We start from the raw sequence: 14,788 nt of genomic DNA on the forward strand, positions 1-14,788 counted from the left end.
ATGATATACCTAAAACAAGTTTGAAGGTTATATTGACTGAAACATTGTGAAAATAATCCGACTGAATGAATGTAGTAGTGTAATGTAGACACATCAGTATTTGGAGGCAGGGCATGACGTCATGGACTGAAATGGGGATTAAGATAAGAGAGGTGAAGAAAAAAGAAAACAACTGTCTTTTCATACAATGTTTTGGGATGCCCATGAGAGAGAGAGAAGCATTACAGTAGTTTGAATAATCCAAAACATATTTTTGGACCCTCCGACAAACGAGGGATTGGACTTAGTAATTCACTTCCGTTCGTTTGTTCATACTTTTCTCAATAACCACACGTTGAATTGAATTTTTTGGAAATTTTGCATAAACATTAGTCAGGGCTCTACAAACAAATTTATCTTCAGTTGACCTTTGACAACTAAATATTTTCATTTACTAGCCAAATAGAAAAGTTACTAGCCAAAGCCATATGATTTTTAGAATATGACATCTTCATTCTGTGACGAGTATGTACATCATAAAGATATAAACTTTTATTGTTTAAATAATTTAACTTTGTTTTATAAAAAAAAGTTGAAAAGATATTTTTCACTCAGTAGTGAGCTTTGGAAGATTGTCAGTGAAAGAAATACAATCGTCAAAAGATAAGTATTTCATTATTTCTAGTCACCACTTTGAAAAATCACTCGCAAATGCGACTGTTTCACTCACAATGTAGAGCTCTGTTAGTCATGCTGAAAGTAAATTCTTGCCAGAACAGATTTTCCGGGTTAACTCTGGTTGTCCCCTAGGGGCCATTATAGGGATAAAATTGCCCCAAAACTGTTTGTTCACACTTTTTTCAATAACCACTCCTTGAATTTAAAAAAGATTTTGCGCAAACATTAGTCATGGGGAAAGTAAATATTTTTTTAATTCAGAACCTGTCAAATCCAAGTTTTCATGTCAATCACAGACATAACTTGGCTCACTGCAGTCAACACTCCCAACATACAGCTTCTTCATGATCGACATGCCCAATGTCAAATCATTTCCAGTCAATGGCAAACTTACAGCATTCCACCTACGCATAGCTTTCTTTTGTCGATTCTTCACAATCATAACATAAATGCTTCTTGCAGCCTTTTTGCATAACATGCATCGCACAAGGTATGTTTCACCATCACAGCATTTACTTTCCTTGCAATAGCAGTCCTCTTCTATATCTTGGTTACTCTTGAAATTCGTGGAGGGGGACCCCACATGCTCGGCTTGTTTTTTTTTTTTTTTTTTTTTTTGTTTGGATGTTCTTCTCATTTTAGTTGTTATTCTCACAATGTAACCTCCAACCGTCTTCACACGTATATTCACAATGGATAGTATTGGTGAATGGTGTTTGTTTTTCTAACAAACTAGAGTCGTTAAAATTCAAACGGGAAGAGCACTGAGTCTTATCTTTTTTTCTTGTATAAATTCCAGTCCATACCGCTCTTCCTGTTTGAATTCTAATGACTATAGTTTGTTAAAAAAAAACACCCAAACACCATTCACCAATTCTGAATATGCTCCTGACAGTCGGCAGTTACAATCGGTGGAAACATTGTGAGAATAACAACCAATATGAGAGCAATATTCCAAACAATTCAAATAATCCAAAAAATTACCAATCCTCATCTCAAAAATAATATTGCAGTTGCATATTTTTTCCACGTCACACCTATCATGTTGAAATAAAACTATAATGCGTCAGAGCAGATTGTGTACATTAAAAATTGTTCAACAGTGTTATCACATCAAAATAAAGGATGCAATAAAAAAAACTCAATTGTGCTATATCTGCCTTACTGTATATCTGAGGGATGCAATCAAAAACAAAACCCTATAACAAGATCAAACAACTATTCTCACATAAACTTTTATAAAGGAAACAAATGGTCATATTAATTTTACATCAGGAATTTTTTATTGTTGGTTTTTCTTGGATAACAGCAACAATAAAATTTTAAGACTAAAAATGTTAAAGATAAAAAAAAATGAAGTGGTAATATGAAAAGAACTAGAGTTTTAAGCCATGTTTAGTTTCAGAACAGTTTCCAATGGTTCGATGTTCTACACAAGTCTTGGAGGTGACTGGTTCTCAGTAGACAGTTCTTGAGTTGGAGCAATTCTGGTTTCTGATTTGTTGGTAGCGGAACGTGAATTAATTCAATTTGTCAGTTCCTAGCGGCATAGTTTATAAATAGAATCTCCCGACTGTGTGGGATCATACCCGATTATAAGTTAAAGATATTGCAACAAGAGTATGCAGGCATCCTCAGTTTTTTTTTTCTTGTTTTTGTTTTTTTAAACCCTTTGACCTTGTTGAACTAATTCATTCAGTCATAAATAAAGTGGGAATTGATTCAAACACACCTTGTACGTATTAGTTTAGTATGTGGTTGGATGTGTCCATTGCTTACATTCCGTATGTTGCCATCTGCCTTAGAGAGTGGAGGGTTTTGTTTGTTGTCATAAACACTTTTTTCAAGCACTATGGATAATAATGAAGGTAAGTTTATGAAATGCAAAAATTCTCAGTGGTAATTTAAAACTTGAACTTCATAATTTTTCCAGTTTGAAGACAATCATAGTATCATGACCTTTTAAACTAACTAAAATTAACAAATATGTTTTTAATCGTCTACATCATAATTCAGGTCATAAAAGGGTAAGTTTCTTATTTTGTTCTAGCTGGGGATGAGTCATCCTATCAGATGCCATTCACATACTAATAGATTTCAACCAAGAGATCTTTTTAAGATTCTAACCGTTCCTTTAAGTGCAATTGTTTGTATTTTTCTTGCATTTGGTTCACCAGGTATATTTGCCAGGTAGTTTTTGAAATTATTTTTCATGAGTCTGACTGCTTCTGTAATTACTAGAATGATGGAGATCTTCCTAAGATTCCAGTTTCTTTTCACGTCGTACGTGAAACCTTGGTATTTCATTACCTTTTCCATCTCTCAGCTTTGTTTAACGCATCATCATTGGGAAAACGAACTTAATAATTCGAGTGACACCTGGTTTGTCTGCTAAATGAGGTAATTACTTGTGTATTCATTAACGTTCATTTTCTTTGTTTTTCTCTTTCAGTATGCCGACCGCACGTGGCCAGTTCTGATTCTTGGGTCTCTTATGTTCATACCTGGCGCCTATCACGTAAGAATTGCTTACTACGCCTACAAAGGATACGAAGGTTATTCTTTCGAAGATATTCCGGATTTTGACTGAAACAATTCTTGCTTTCATCTAAACAATGACAATTATAAAAAATTTTTTCTGGTTGTTCAAGATGAAATATCGGAACTGCCGCTTCGTAAATGTGATAAGCTAAACATGAAGCAACATAAGGTGCCTCAAAAACTTGAAGACATCAAAAAAAAAAAATGCACAAAAATCTTTCCACAACTCCATCCATGAAAAAGGCGTACGTCTTTAGCTTCTTTCCAAAACAGCTAAAATGAGATTTAAGCCTTTCTTGAACAGAAAAAACGTGTTATTTATTCTACCAGTTTGCCTTTCTCTGCCTTTGAAGTGAGAAGCTTGAGATAAAATGGCTGATTGATCCGATTTCCATATTGGAACGGTGCCAAGCTTCTCTTTCCACTCATCTCTTGAAATGGATCTTCTCAGGCCGACAAAATGGTTCATCTTCAAATGTTTCAATAAAAAAAAGAAAAAAAAAAAGAAAGAAAAGACAAAAACATATTCTTTATACAAAAAGTAAATCTTTGTATTTTTTGTTTTATTTATATCTTAAAATTAAACATGTATCATCTTAAAATATTTTGTTCCTTGCTATATCTGATTTTCAACCTTTATCTCCTTTGATCATTTATATATACTAGATGTACCTGGCATTGCCTGGTATAAAACACAATGTTAAATTCCTTAACAAAAAATGAAGTAGAAAAACTGAAATGTGCAGGTATGTTTTTTTTTTTTTTTAATAATTCATTTCTTGTATAAGTGAAAAAAAAAAAAAAAAATTGAACAAAACAAAAAGTACTGAAGCTGAGATCGAAACCAAAACCTAAAGTGAGTCAAGTACGATAACCATTAGGCCAGTGTGACACGTCATTAAAAAATGTTTTCAAACCTATTTATTTTTAACATATGAACGATTCGCACATGTGCAGTTCTGAAAAAGTTGACAGATAAAAATCCGACTCCCATGTGACAATTTTTACCCCTTAGCAGCCCTATTTTCTGGATGAAACCCGATTAAAAAATTTTCCATATGTCTGAATACCTTGTATACCAAATTTCAAGTCTGTAGATCAAAAATTTATTGAGTATATAGGTTGAGAAGTGTCCTCACACACACATTTTCACTTTTATAGATACACACACATTCATAGAAGCAGTGTTTGCAACCAAACAACTGTGATGAACTGATCATGTAAGAATGACAGGTTCCTGAAAATGCTTCTCTATGGAAAGCTAAAGAAGGCAATAGAAGAGTTGGTGAACAAAATCTGTTACAAAGACATAGTTAAACGCCACCTAAAGGAATTGGCTATTGATGTCCCAAACTGGGAGACACAAGCATGTGACTGATGGAGTTGATGCAGCAGTCTATACGAAGGGAAAGTATTGATTGAGAAAACGAGAGAGGTCCCAGCCTAGCAGAGACACTTCCGAAGACACGATCCCGGCTGATTAACAAGAGAAAGGATGTTCCACACTATGAGAGCTTAAACACCAGTGGATAATCCAGCGGGCCTTTGCCTAGTCATCTTCAGACATGAAGGACCGTTGTGAATGGAATATATATATATATATATATATATATATTCAGTCTTGATTGAATTCAAAACCGGTTTTGAAACCTTTTCTATGATGCGTTTTTCTCTTCCGTGCAATCTTTTTCACAGAAGAAATGTTGCAAGCTTATCTCTGCTTTATCATTATTTTCATGCCAAGTGCTCGACTGAACTCCAATCTACAGCCCCTCCCTCCTTACCAAACTTTCACAAAAATATCACTCAACTAGCTACAACCGCTATATATGATTTCCCCCATTCTCTATCTATGCCTAAATCTAAATACAGATTCCATGAACAAAGCTTCTTTCTTAGAACTGCCGACCTGTGGAACACTTCCACTGGCCTGCTTCTCATAGCCTTCAAATCCAATGTAAACAAGTTCTTGTTGAGCTGTCCCCATAAATAAATTAAATTCTACCCAATTTACACCATTAATGCTTATTATACTATCACCTTACATTAATTAATCCTTATTGTTGAATGGCTATTAGGCCTTGATAAATGGTGACTCCCAAGCTAAAAAAAAAAAAAAAATTGTTCCTCCGACCTATAGTCTTGGTATCTTCAAGATTTGCGATATTCATTTTTCTTTATCGCTTTACGTCAAGTGGCGTCACGTGATTTCCAGTAAATAAAAAAAAAATTTTTTAAATATAAAATAAAAATTTGAGATCTTCACAGAATGAAAAACTTCTATGAAGTAAAATTTAAATCCTGTTAAAAAATATCCGATTAAAGTTCAAAATATCATCCAAAAAAATAAACTTTTGATGTAAAAGAAATTTTTTTCCTTTTTTGTCGAGTATTAGAATCGACAAGGATAAAGATTGCTTTGACTAATTCAGACAATTAGTCTTTTACATAAACATCATACAAGGGGTGTTCCAAAAGTAATGCCTCCTATTTTTATTTATTCAGAATGGACTACAAATTGCATTATGATTTTTTTTTTTTTTTTTTTTTTTTTTTTTTTTTACATGGAGGTCATAACTGAACTTATGCCTTCAAAACCTGAAAGTTTCATCTCTGTTGAAGATATTGATAGTGTTGGACTTTAAGAAAACAATCCTTCATGGACATGCATCACAAGCAAAGATGTGTCATTGAATTCCTGAGAAAAGTGCATTGAGAACGATATTTATGTAGAAAAATAAATCCTGGAACACAAAGTTGCTCGTTTTAATGATACCACTCCTGTCTTCATAGCCGAACTGACCTGACAACATTGGAGATTAGCAGTGACATGCCCATCTCAGTGATTCGATTGACTGTTCAACAAATCAACAGGATTATATCAAATCTAATAAACAACAAACTTTGTTTTTCAAACAGAAAATAAAAAATGAAAAACTAAAATTTATAAAAACTATGACATCAACCAGTAAATTAACAAAATGCGATTATTGAAAAACAAAATTTAATTTTTAATGCAATTTTTCAGCAAATTTGTTTAATTTATCATTGTCCACGTTTGGTAATAAAAATAGTGCGATGTCCTTTGTAGCTTTTTACTGCAATCAAATTCAGTTACAATCACACAGTTTAATTGCTTCATCTCATCCAGAGTGCCTCCTTTAGGGAAGTTGGATATCTCCAACATTAAAAATCAACTTTATGGTTTAGCTTTGTCTTCGTGGGGAGGCAAGTAAATATGGATACATTTTGATGCAAATCTATGTTAGAAAATCCCAAATTAATTTTGCATAAAAAAAAAAGTCTTGAACGTGTGTGCATGTGTGGCTATATAAGTCTAATTTTTTCATTTTGTAGTTGTATTTTAACATTTTGAATTTTATAGAAGTCGAGGAAACCATTTGACACAGTATCGTTAAAGATTTTATTCATGAAATTACTCAAAGCAATTATTTCCAATATAGATGCAAAAAAATTCAATGAAATATGAAACTTTATAATTATTTCAGATTTATTTACTTTTGGGAATTTTACAAATTTATTTTTTTCTTTCTGTGTGTTTCAACTAATCTCATGGCTCTTAAATGCATATAACATGTATGTATATAACAATAACAAAAATGTTAGGTGTCAGCCAAGGGAAGTAACTAATGCTAAAACGTGAAATTATCTGCCCCTGCAAATAGCGAAGTAAAAAACAAGTTTTGACACTTTAGTTGGGTCAATTTAGCAAAACTTATAAGATTTTCAAAAAATAATTACCTCCCTTGTAACAATTAGAACTGTTTTTTTTTTAAGCAAAACTCAATTTTTCGGTAATTGTCTTTGAAAACTATTTTCATTAACAATTTTTTTACCTTATTGTTTTTCATAATTTTTTAATATGTTAATTATTGCGGCATGACAATTAATCAATGGATGAAAAATAAGTTTGCTTTAATTTAGAATTCCTTAGATTCATTCAATCACATGACTTTATTTGAAGTAAAATATATTTTCAAGTAAATTATTAGTTTTATTTTGTTCAAAATTATTTTATCGTATTATTTTTTTTATTGGAATCTTCTGAGATGAGTAATTTGTGTATTTATTTATTTATTTGCGGACTGTTACGTCATAATCTTCATAGTCTTCGGAGCACATGGTGCAGTGGATACAGGCATTGAATCTCTACAGTTCCAAGTGAGCATTGCTTGAAGATAGCAGTTTTAGTCCTATCCAAAGCAGGTCAGAGGTTTAGGTGGCCAAAAACGTGGTGAGACTCAAGACTCAACATTGCTAATCTGTCTTAATCACCTAAAGAAGGCCAGAGGATGAGTTGGCCGTAACGTAGTGAAACAATAACATCTATGAGCATAACAATACAAAAATGATTAGTATATTTGTCCAAAACCGTTTTATCGTAATCATAAAATTATCCGACAAAATTGACCAATTCGCTTACATCAAAATCCTTTTCTAAAAAAATAAGTCTACAAAAATATTTGCTTATAATGAATAAACGCAAAATGAAATGAAACAGAATTTTGAAAGTTTCCGTATTTTGACGAATTTTGTTTGTCAGATTTTTACTTTTGTGGGTTATATGATGTGCAAGATCCATTTAGCACAAGTTATTGGGAGGAAATTGAGAAAACGTGCAATCGTGCATATTAACTGACTCTAGCCATTGTATATTGTCTTCGTCATGACAGGTCATAGAAAATAGACTGGGTTAGTTAAGTTGGCGACCAGACCAATTAAGTTCCATTTTCTTGTTTTGTTTTCTTTTGCACATTTTTTTAATACAAAATATTGTTTTTAAATATAATAAATACAAATATGTGTAAACTTTTTTTTTCAAGTAATTATGTAAAAAAAAAAAAAAAAAAAAAAAAAAGAAATTTATATGTGAAATTTTTTGATAGAAGTAAATAAAGATTTGGGTGCTTCTATATTTAAATAACAAAAATATTGAATTTCAAGTAAAACAAATGGTACCTACGGAATTATGTCACAAATAGTAACATATCCAAAAATTACAGAAAACGATAAGGTAGAAAATTAATTATTCTTGAAAAACAGTTCCGATAAGAGTAAAAAAGAAAAAGTTTGATAAGATTACATGCTGGGTCAGACATTGGGTCATGTGACGTAAGCAAAAGGAGGAAATGACTCAGTTGAAAACAGGCAGAATTTATTCAGAAAAAAAAAAAAAACAATTTGAATATTTTTTAAAATTGTTTGGAATTTTAATTCTTTTTTAAATTCAATCAGCTATTTTTATATGAGAAAATTTAAACTTATTACCTGCCTCCCTGTTAACTCTCCAACGTAAGTCAATAGATTTTGAAACTAAATTGCTAGACTTTACAAATGGCTTTTCATGAATAATTAATTTCTTCCTTATCATTTTTCAATAATTTTTGGATATGTTACTATTTGCGACATGACAATTATGTAGGTACTATTTGTTTTACTTGAAATTCAATATTTTTCATTATTATAATATAGAAGCACCAAGATCTGTATTTGGGGGAGGGGGAATCAGTTTACAAATATTCATATTTATTTGAAAAACAATCATGGAAATGACACAAAGAAAAAAAAATTGTGGGACATAATTTTGGTGAAATCAGCAAATTGGCTGACACTGTCTAATTCTTATGTCTTATGACAACAGCTCGAGTAAGTTAATGTGTGTGATTGCTCATAAATGCCTACGACAGATGTGATACGATTTGAATGTGACATGGCTAATTCCAGAGTCTGCAGCATTATCTATTAGTCCAATCACACACACACACACACACACCTTTCTTCAAAATAATAGATTTTCAAGGTTTTCTTAAGGATTTTATGAGTTTGTGATTATTTGTGAACCTACACCCCAAACTGAATTATTTTTGGAAAGATCCGCTTTTTGTTCTTCATACTATTATGATTATAAAGAATCAAAAGATTATTGAAATAAATTAACAAACAAAAAAAAAAATAAATAAATAAATAAAAAAAAATCGTGCTTGTGTAGATAAACCAACGCATTCAAGTGAAAATTAAAAAAAAAAATGATCCAGCAGAAAAATAATTACAAGTAAAAATAAAAATGATCATGTTTAGCGATCTTAATGTTGAGGAGTTCGACAATGGATAATTTTGACTGAATCTATATATCTGTGAAAGTGTGTGTGTGTGTGTGTACATTTCCCTACCAAACTACTCTGTCAATTTTCAGTCTACAGACTCGAGATTTTACATAAGGAGTATTGAGATTTTGGAAAATCTTTAATTGGTTTTCGACTGTCAAGGGGTCAAAGTTCAACGAATTGACCTTTGAAAACTCTACCAAACTCCTCCACCAATTTTGTATCTATTTAGATGAAGGTTACCTGGATACTAATTTTGACATGACACCTAAGTATGTAACGTAATAATGTTTTCACCTGAAATGCGTTATTTTAAAAGATCACCAATCTACACAAGTACAAAAATAAAAAATCTGTCACTAAAAATAATCCAACCATACACTAAACAAAATTTCATGAAATTGATACTTCAGGTTGTCGATGTCTGACGTTCGACAAGTCGCTTGAATATTCCATCTGGAATCTTTAATAAATCTGCATAGCTTCCCTGTTCAGCAATAACACCTTCATTCAATACAACAACCTGGTTGACATTACGGATGGTTGAAAGTCGGTGTGCAATTGTAATCACGGTTCGTCCTACCATCACACGCTCCAACGCTTCTTGGACGATATGCTCACTTTCAGAATCCAAAGCACTTGACAAAAAAAATAAAAAAATTGAAAAGAATTTTTGGAAAAAAAAAAATTTTTTAAATGAAAAAGAATTAATATTGAAAAGAATGTTATATTGTCAGGAGTTCAGAATGGGTATATATAATGTAAGTTTTTTTTTTTTTTTTTTTTTTACACGGTGGTCACCACTTATCAAGGCCCGGAAGCCACTCAGGGATAAGGGTTATTGCAAGTACAGTACGTTAGTGTGGAGATTTAAAGTGTTTACTTAAGAGGGCGGTTCATCAGGAATTTGTTAACGTTGGACTTGAAGACATCCAAGTTGTAGTCAGGTGGGAAGCAGGCAGACGGAACAGAGTTCCACAGGCGTGCAGTTCTAAGAAAGAAGCTTTGTTCATGGAATCTACGTTTTGATTTAGGCACAGATAAAGAGTGGGGGAAATTTTTCACAGTGGATTCAGCTAGACGGGTGTTTTTCGTGAAGGATTGGCGAGGGGGGACCAGAGATTGGAGTTCACACGAGCACCTGCCATGGAAATAACGATAAAACAAGGATAGGCTCGCAACGTCTCTTCTGTGGAAGAGAGGTTGCAGGGTAGAGAAAAGGGCATCCTCCACTAAGCCATGAAGTCTATTTTGTACTCTGTCAAGGCAGGATAGGCTGTTTTTAGCAGCTCCTGCCCAGATATGGCAGCAATATTCCATCCTTGGACATACTTCGCTTTTATATAGATAGAGAATTGCATCAGTAGTGAGATATCTTCTGGAGCGGTAGAAGGATCCCACCATCTTTCCAGCGACCTTGGCAACAGACTTGATGTACATGTTCCATTTCAGATCAGGAGTAAAGGACAAACCCAGAAGCTTGTCAAAACATGGGGCTTCTCCTAGACGAGAGCCATCCATTTCAATTGATTTCAGATGGGGATCAGAGCGTTGATGATGTAAAGATAAGAGTTTCCAGAATGCTGTGTATTCTATGGGAGGAGTTAGCTCAACTCATCCTGGGTGAATATTATCTCAAATCAAATCTGGCTCCCGTCACAATAGTCCCTTACTGTTAGGAGGCAATGTGCCCTATTTGAGGCAAATAAAAGCAAGAAGAAATTAGAAAAAAATGAATCAATCAACAATTATTTCTCCAAGGTTTTCTGGTATTTACTTTAATAACATAAAATATATGCTGAATTATGCCTTAGTTCTGGGATTAAATTAGGTTTGAAAAAAAAAAAAAAAAAAAAAAGGCATAGATATCTGTCATATATATATATATATATATGCAAGCATTTTTTTCTCACCATCTTTTACTCTATGTTGAGTCAACCACTTTCGGATATTTCTTAACATTTTTGTGAACATTTAGAAAAAGAGTGACTCTTTCTATCCAGCATACTCATTTATTTTAGTCCTGCTCAGTCAACTAAGCTCTAACCTCTGTCGCATTGTTGCAATGTTACATCCCTGTGCCTGTTTTACGAGTATTTTAATGTAACATGCTCTGATGAATTCATCACATGATGTACATACCCCCGACAAACCTGTTTAGCAACAAAATCCCAACCCTTCACTGTAAAAGTCCCTAGATGCTGGAAAGCCTTTTACTCTAATAGCTCCTTCTCTCGGACTTCTAGACTTTGGAATTCCCTCCCAATTACTTGCTTTAGTGACTGTACTGACATGCAGAAGTTTGAATGTCATGTAAACAGATATCTCGATTATCTTAAGTTTTTATAATATTTTTGCCGCTAATAAATTACTAGTGCAAAAAAAGATTTTAAATCCCATTAATTATTTAGAACATCTTAAGTTGCTTCTCGTGTCTTCTCTCTAGTAAAGTAGTTAAACCTAGGGAGTCCAACCTATTTTTATAAAGGAGATGCTTGGAGTCATTTCTTTATCCTGACGATGACTAAAGTCGCAAACTAAAGAGAAATAAAATCTCAAACATGAATTATTATTTAATTTCCATTTTCAATTGTTGAAAAAAATTTTAACAGATCTAATAAACACAAAATGTTGACTATTGAAGTATTCAAGGGATTGTGGTTAAATAATAAATTGTTAACTATTCTGTACTTTCATTTAAAAATGTGTCTCACTGCTGTCCAAGCTCACAAGTCTAAATTGCCCCCCACTCCATCTCTCAAAAACGGGCCTTTTATCCTCGAGGAAATGAGAAATCTTGTCACTTCACGAGACCCACCAGCATATAAGATTCAACAGCTATTGTTTTTTTTTCTCATTTTGCCGGTGACCGAACCTCACATGATGCACAAAATCAGTTCCAGTTTTTAACAATTATTTGCTTATGAACAGCGACCAGGCATTTTACAACAAGAATGAATAGTGCCAACACAAGATTTAATACATAAGGAGAAAAGCTTAGAATTTCAAGGCTTTTGTAGTTTTCAGATTATAATTAAACAAGTATGTTAATTAGAATAATGATGGTGATACTGACCTTGTAGCTTCATCCAAAATCAGAATTTGTGGATTCTGTAAAGAAATGAACAGTTCTTAGAGCAATAGATGTTTGCATTTAATAACAGACTTGTTTAAACAGGGGAGATAACTAACAATTTCAGGTTATTTAACTGTTATGATATCTTGAATAGAATACAGAAAAACAAGAAAAATACAATAAAACAAGATATTTAGCTATTTTTTTCTTTAAATTTTCTTGCAAATAAATTGCAAGGGTAAGGAGAGATATAAGTAAAAACCGTTTTATTTGTTGAAAAACAATTTCCATGTTTTATGTAAAAAAGAATAAAGAAAATGTTGCACAAACCTTTAATATAGCACGAGCAATTGCTATTCTTTGACGTTGTCCTCCTATTAAATAAAAAACCCAAAGAAATTAACAAAAAGTCAGCTGGCTGTTTGGTTTTTGGCATATAAATCTTTTTCAGGTTATTTAATAGACATTTTGCTGACAGTTTTTAATATATTTCAACTTTTTAATATCTTCAGATATTTATGGTGTAAATATCTGATGTGTCACTTTGATTTACAGTATGTCAACCCATTTTCATAGAAATCCTTCAGGACGTCATGTCTTAACTCGTTATTCATGATGCAAATTGGAATGCAGACCAAATTTTTTTATGTCCGACATGCAACAGATTAGCTCAAGTCCAATGTAAACAAGTTCTTGATGAGTCGTTCTCCTTAAGTAATCCAATTTACCAAATTTATACTACTATCACTATATTGTTTCAGTGACTACTGTACACTCTTTAACCCTTATCCTCGAGTGGCCTCTGCGCCTTGATATGAGGTGACTTAATAAAAAAAAAAAAAACAGTGAACAAGAGGTACTACCACTTGAGGTAAAACTAAGGGGAGGGGGAGACATATCAATTGTTATGTCATATAATAAAAGTACATTATTAATTTGACTGTAAGATTTTTCTTTTCTTTACAAATTATTCACAACTTTCAAAGGTTGTCGAGGGTGGTAGTGGGATAAGCTCTCTCTCCCTAAAAAATGCCCTCATGATGCGAGTCTCAAATAGCCTCTGACAACTCAGTCCAGCCTCTGGCTTTCTTGTGTGGTTTAGTTACTAAGCCCAGCAAAACTGTTTAAACTGAGAAAAGGAGAAAAGATGGTCCACTGGTGCCTTAAAACCAGTCACTTTTGATGGGTGGGAGCTCGTCAACTTTGGATGGTAGCTTGCCTAAGAGAAGGCAACTTTGATTCAAAACCTGTGTTGCCTTGTGGGATTACCCCATCAGGAGAAAGGCTAAAAAAGTAAACCCTGACAGAAAATCCAGAAACAGAGTCTCTAAGGCGGCCTGACTTTATATTGTCATAACTGGCAACTCCTGTGGTGCAGTTAGAGCCAAGCTGTATCGACTGTCTTTCCCTTGGATCCTTTGGCTTCGCAAGTGGGGGTGGGGGGGACTGCTGCACGGGCAACAGCTATCCTCCCATATCACCGTGCCCAGGCTATGTAGCTCCACTGCTGCACCATTGTCTCCAGAGATGGACGGTTGTCAACAACAAGTCATCACTTAGCAAGATCAAAATGGTTGATGAGATGGGTGGATTGTCAGTTGAATGAGGAATAATATTATGAGAGGATGTTTTCTTCAACCTGGTTGTTGCCATTTTCATAACATTTTGTTAATTCTACTCTTTAATCTGTATGGCCTTCAGATCACACAGAATGAACCAAAGAACAATGTATCAGAGTGCCAATTACTATGATACATGTACCTGTGTGTGTGTGTGTGTGTGTGTGAGGGGGTGGATAGATGATGATGATGATGATGTGTATAAATTCTTTGTCTGTGGTGTCTACATAACTGTGACATGACTGTGACTGTGTCTTTTTGTGTGTGCCATTCTTTCATGTGTGTACGAGTGCGTCTAACATATATGGATATAATGAAAGTTGTACCTTCTCCTTCTGTTCTCTTTTGTCTCATCTTGTTGACCTAGAACCAAAATGTATGTTTAAAAAAACATGCGTTTCTTGCTTGCCTTCATTCATGGAGTTGTCATACTTTCTGGAAAGGTTTTCCATATGCAACTCAATTCTGATTTCTTTCTCTTCTTCATATTTCCTTGATGACCAGTTTTCTTCCAATCTCGCAAACTGCATTCTAGTTTGATGAACTGCCTGACTAAACTCTCAATTGAAGTCTAAAAAATCCCCATGAGCATTTCTATTTAGTATATGTATGGGGGCTGTAATTCCTGTTAACCACTCCCACCCAAAATACACTCACTGATCTGTCTCGCAACATAGGTACACGCTCTGTCAACGGAAGTCCTAGGATTGATCTATGACATCAGTAACCTTTGTTGACCCCTTTGCACTCCTTGGCACAAACAAGTTGTG

At 33.5% G+C, this 14,788-nt stretch overlaps 2 protein-coding genes across 6 annotated transcripts in view; one reads left to right on the plus strand and one right to left on the minus strand.

The window, feature by feature from the left end:
• The window catches only part of LOC145245725 (transmembrane protein 230-like), a 78,055-nt gene extending 74,255 nt beyond the window's left edge, over positions 1–3,800 (plus strand). For all 4 annotated transcript variants that reach the window (XM_080107267.1, XM_080107269.1, XM_080107268.1 and 1 more), the window contains one exon: positions 3,110–3,800. In XM_080107267.1, the coding sequence (XP_079963393.1) occupies positions 3,110–3,247 (138 nt within the window). In that variant the 3' untranslated portion in view covers positions 3,248–3,800. The remainder of the gene's footprint in view (positions 1–3,109) is intronic.
• The window catches only part of LOC145245723 (ATP-binding cassette sub-family B member 10, mitochondrial-like), a 97,824-nt gene that overhangs the window by 19,244 nt on the left and 63,792 nt on the right, over positions 1–14,788 (minus strand). Inside the window, exons 11-13 of one of the 2 annotated variants that reach the window (XM_080107266.1) lie at positions 12,730–12,773; positions 12,400–12,434; positions 9,308–9,961 (exon numbers count right to left, since the gene is read on the minus strand). In XM_080107266.1, the coding sequence (XP_079963392.1) occupies positions 9,733–9,961; positions 12,400–12,434; positions 12,730–12,773 (308 nt within the window). In that variant the 3' untranslated portion in view covers positions 9,308–9,732. Of the gene's footprint in view, positions 1–9,307; positions 9,962–12,399; positions 12,435–12,729; positions 12,774–14,788 lie in introns of those variants that run through there. The other variant, XM_080107265.1, reaches the window with a different exon arrangement.

This window comes from Euprymna scolopes, chromosome 23 (assembly GCF_053919585.1).
Source record: "Euprymna scolopes isolate OS-2025 chromosome 23, ASM5391958v1, whole genome shotgun sequence".
Lineage (NCBI taxonomy): Eukaryota > Metazoa > Mollusca > Cephalopoda > Sepiida > Sepiolidae > Euprymna > Euprymna scolopes.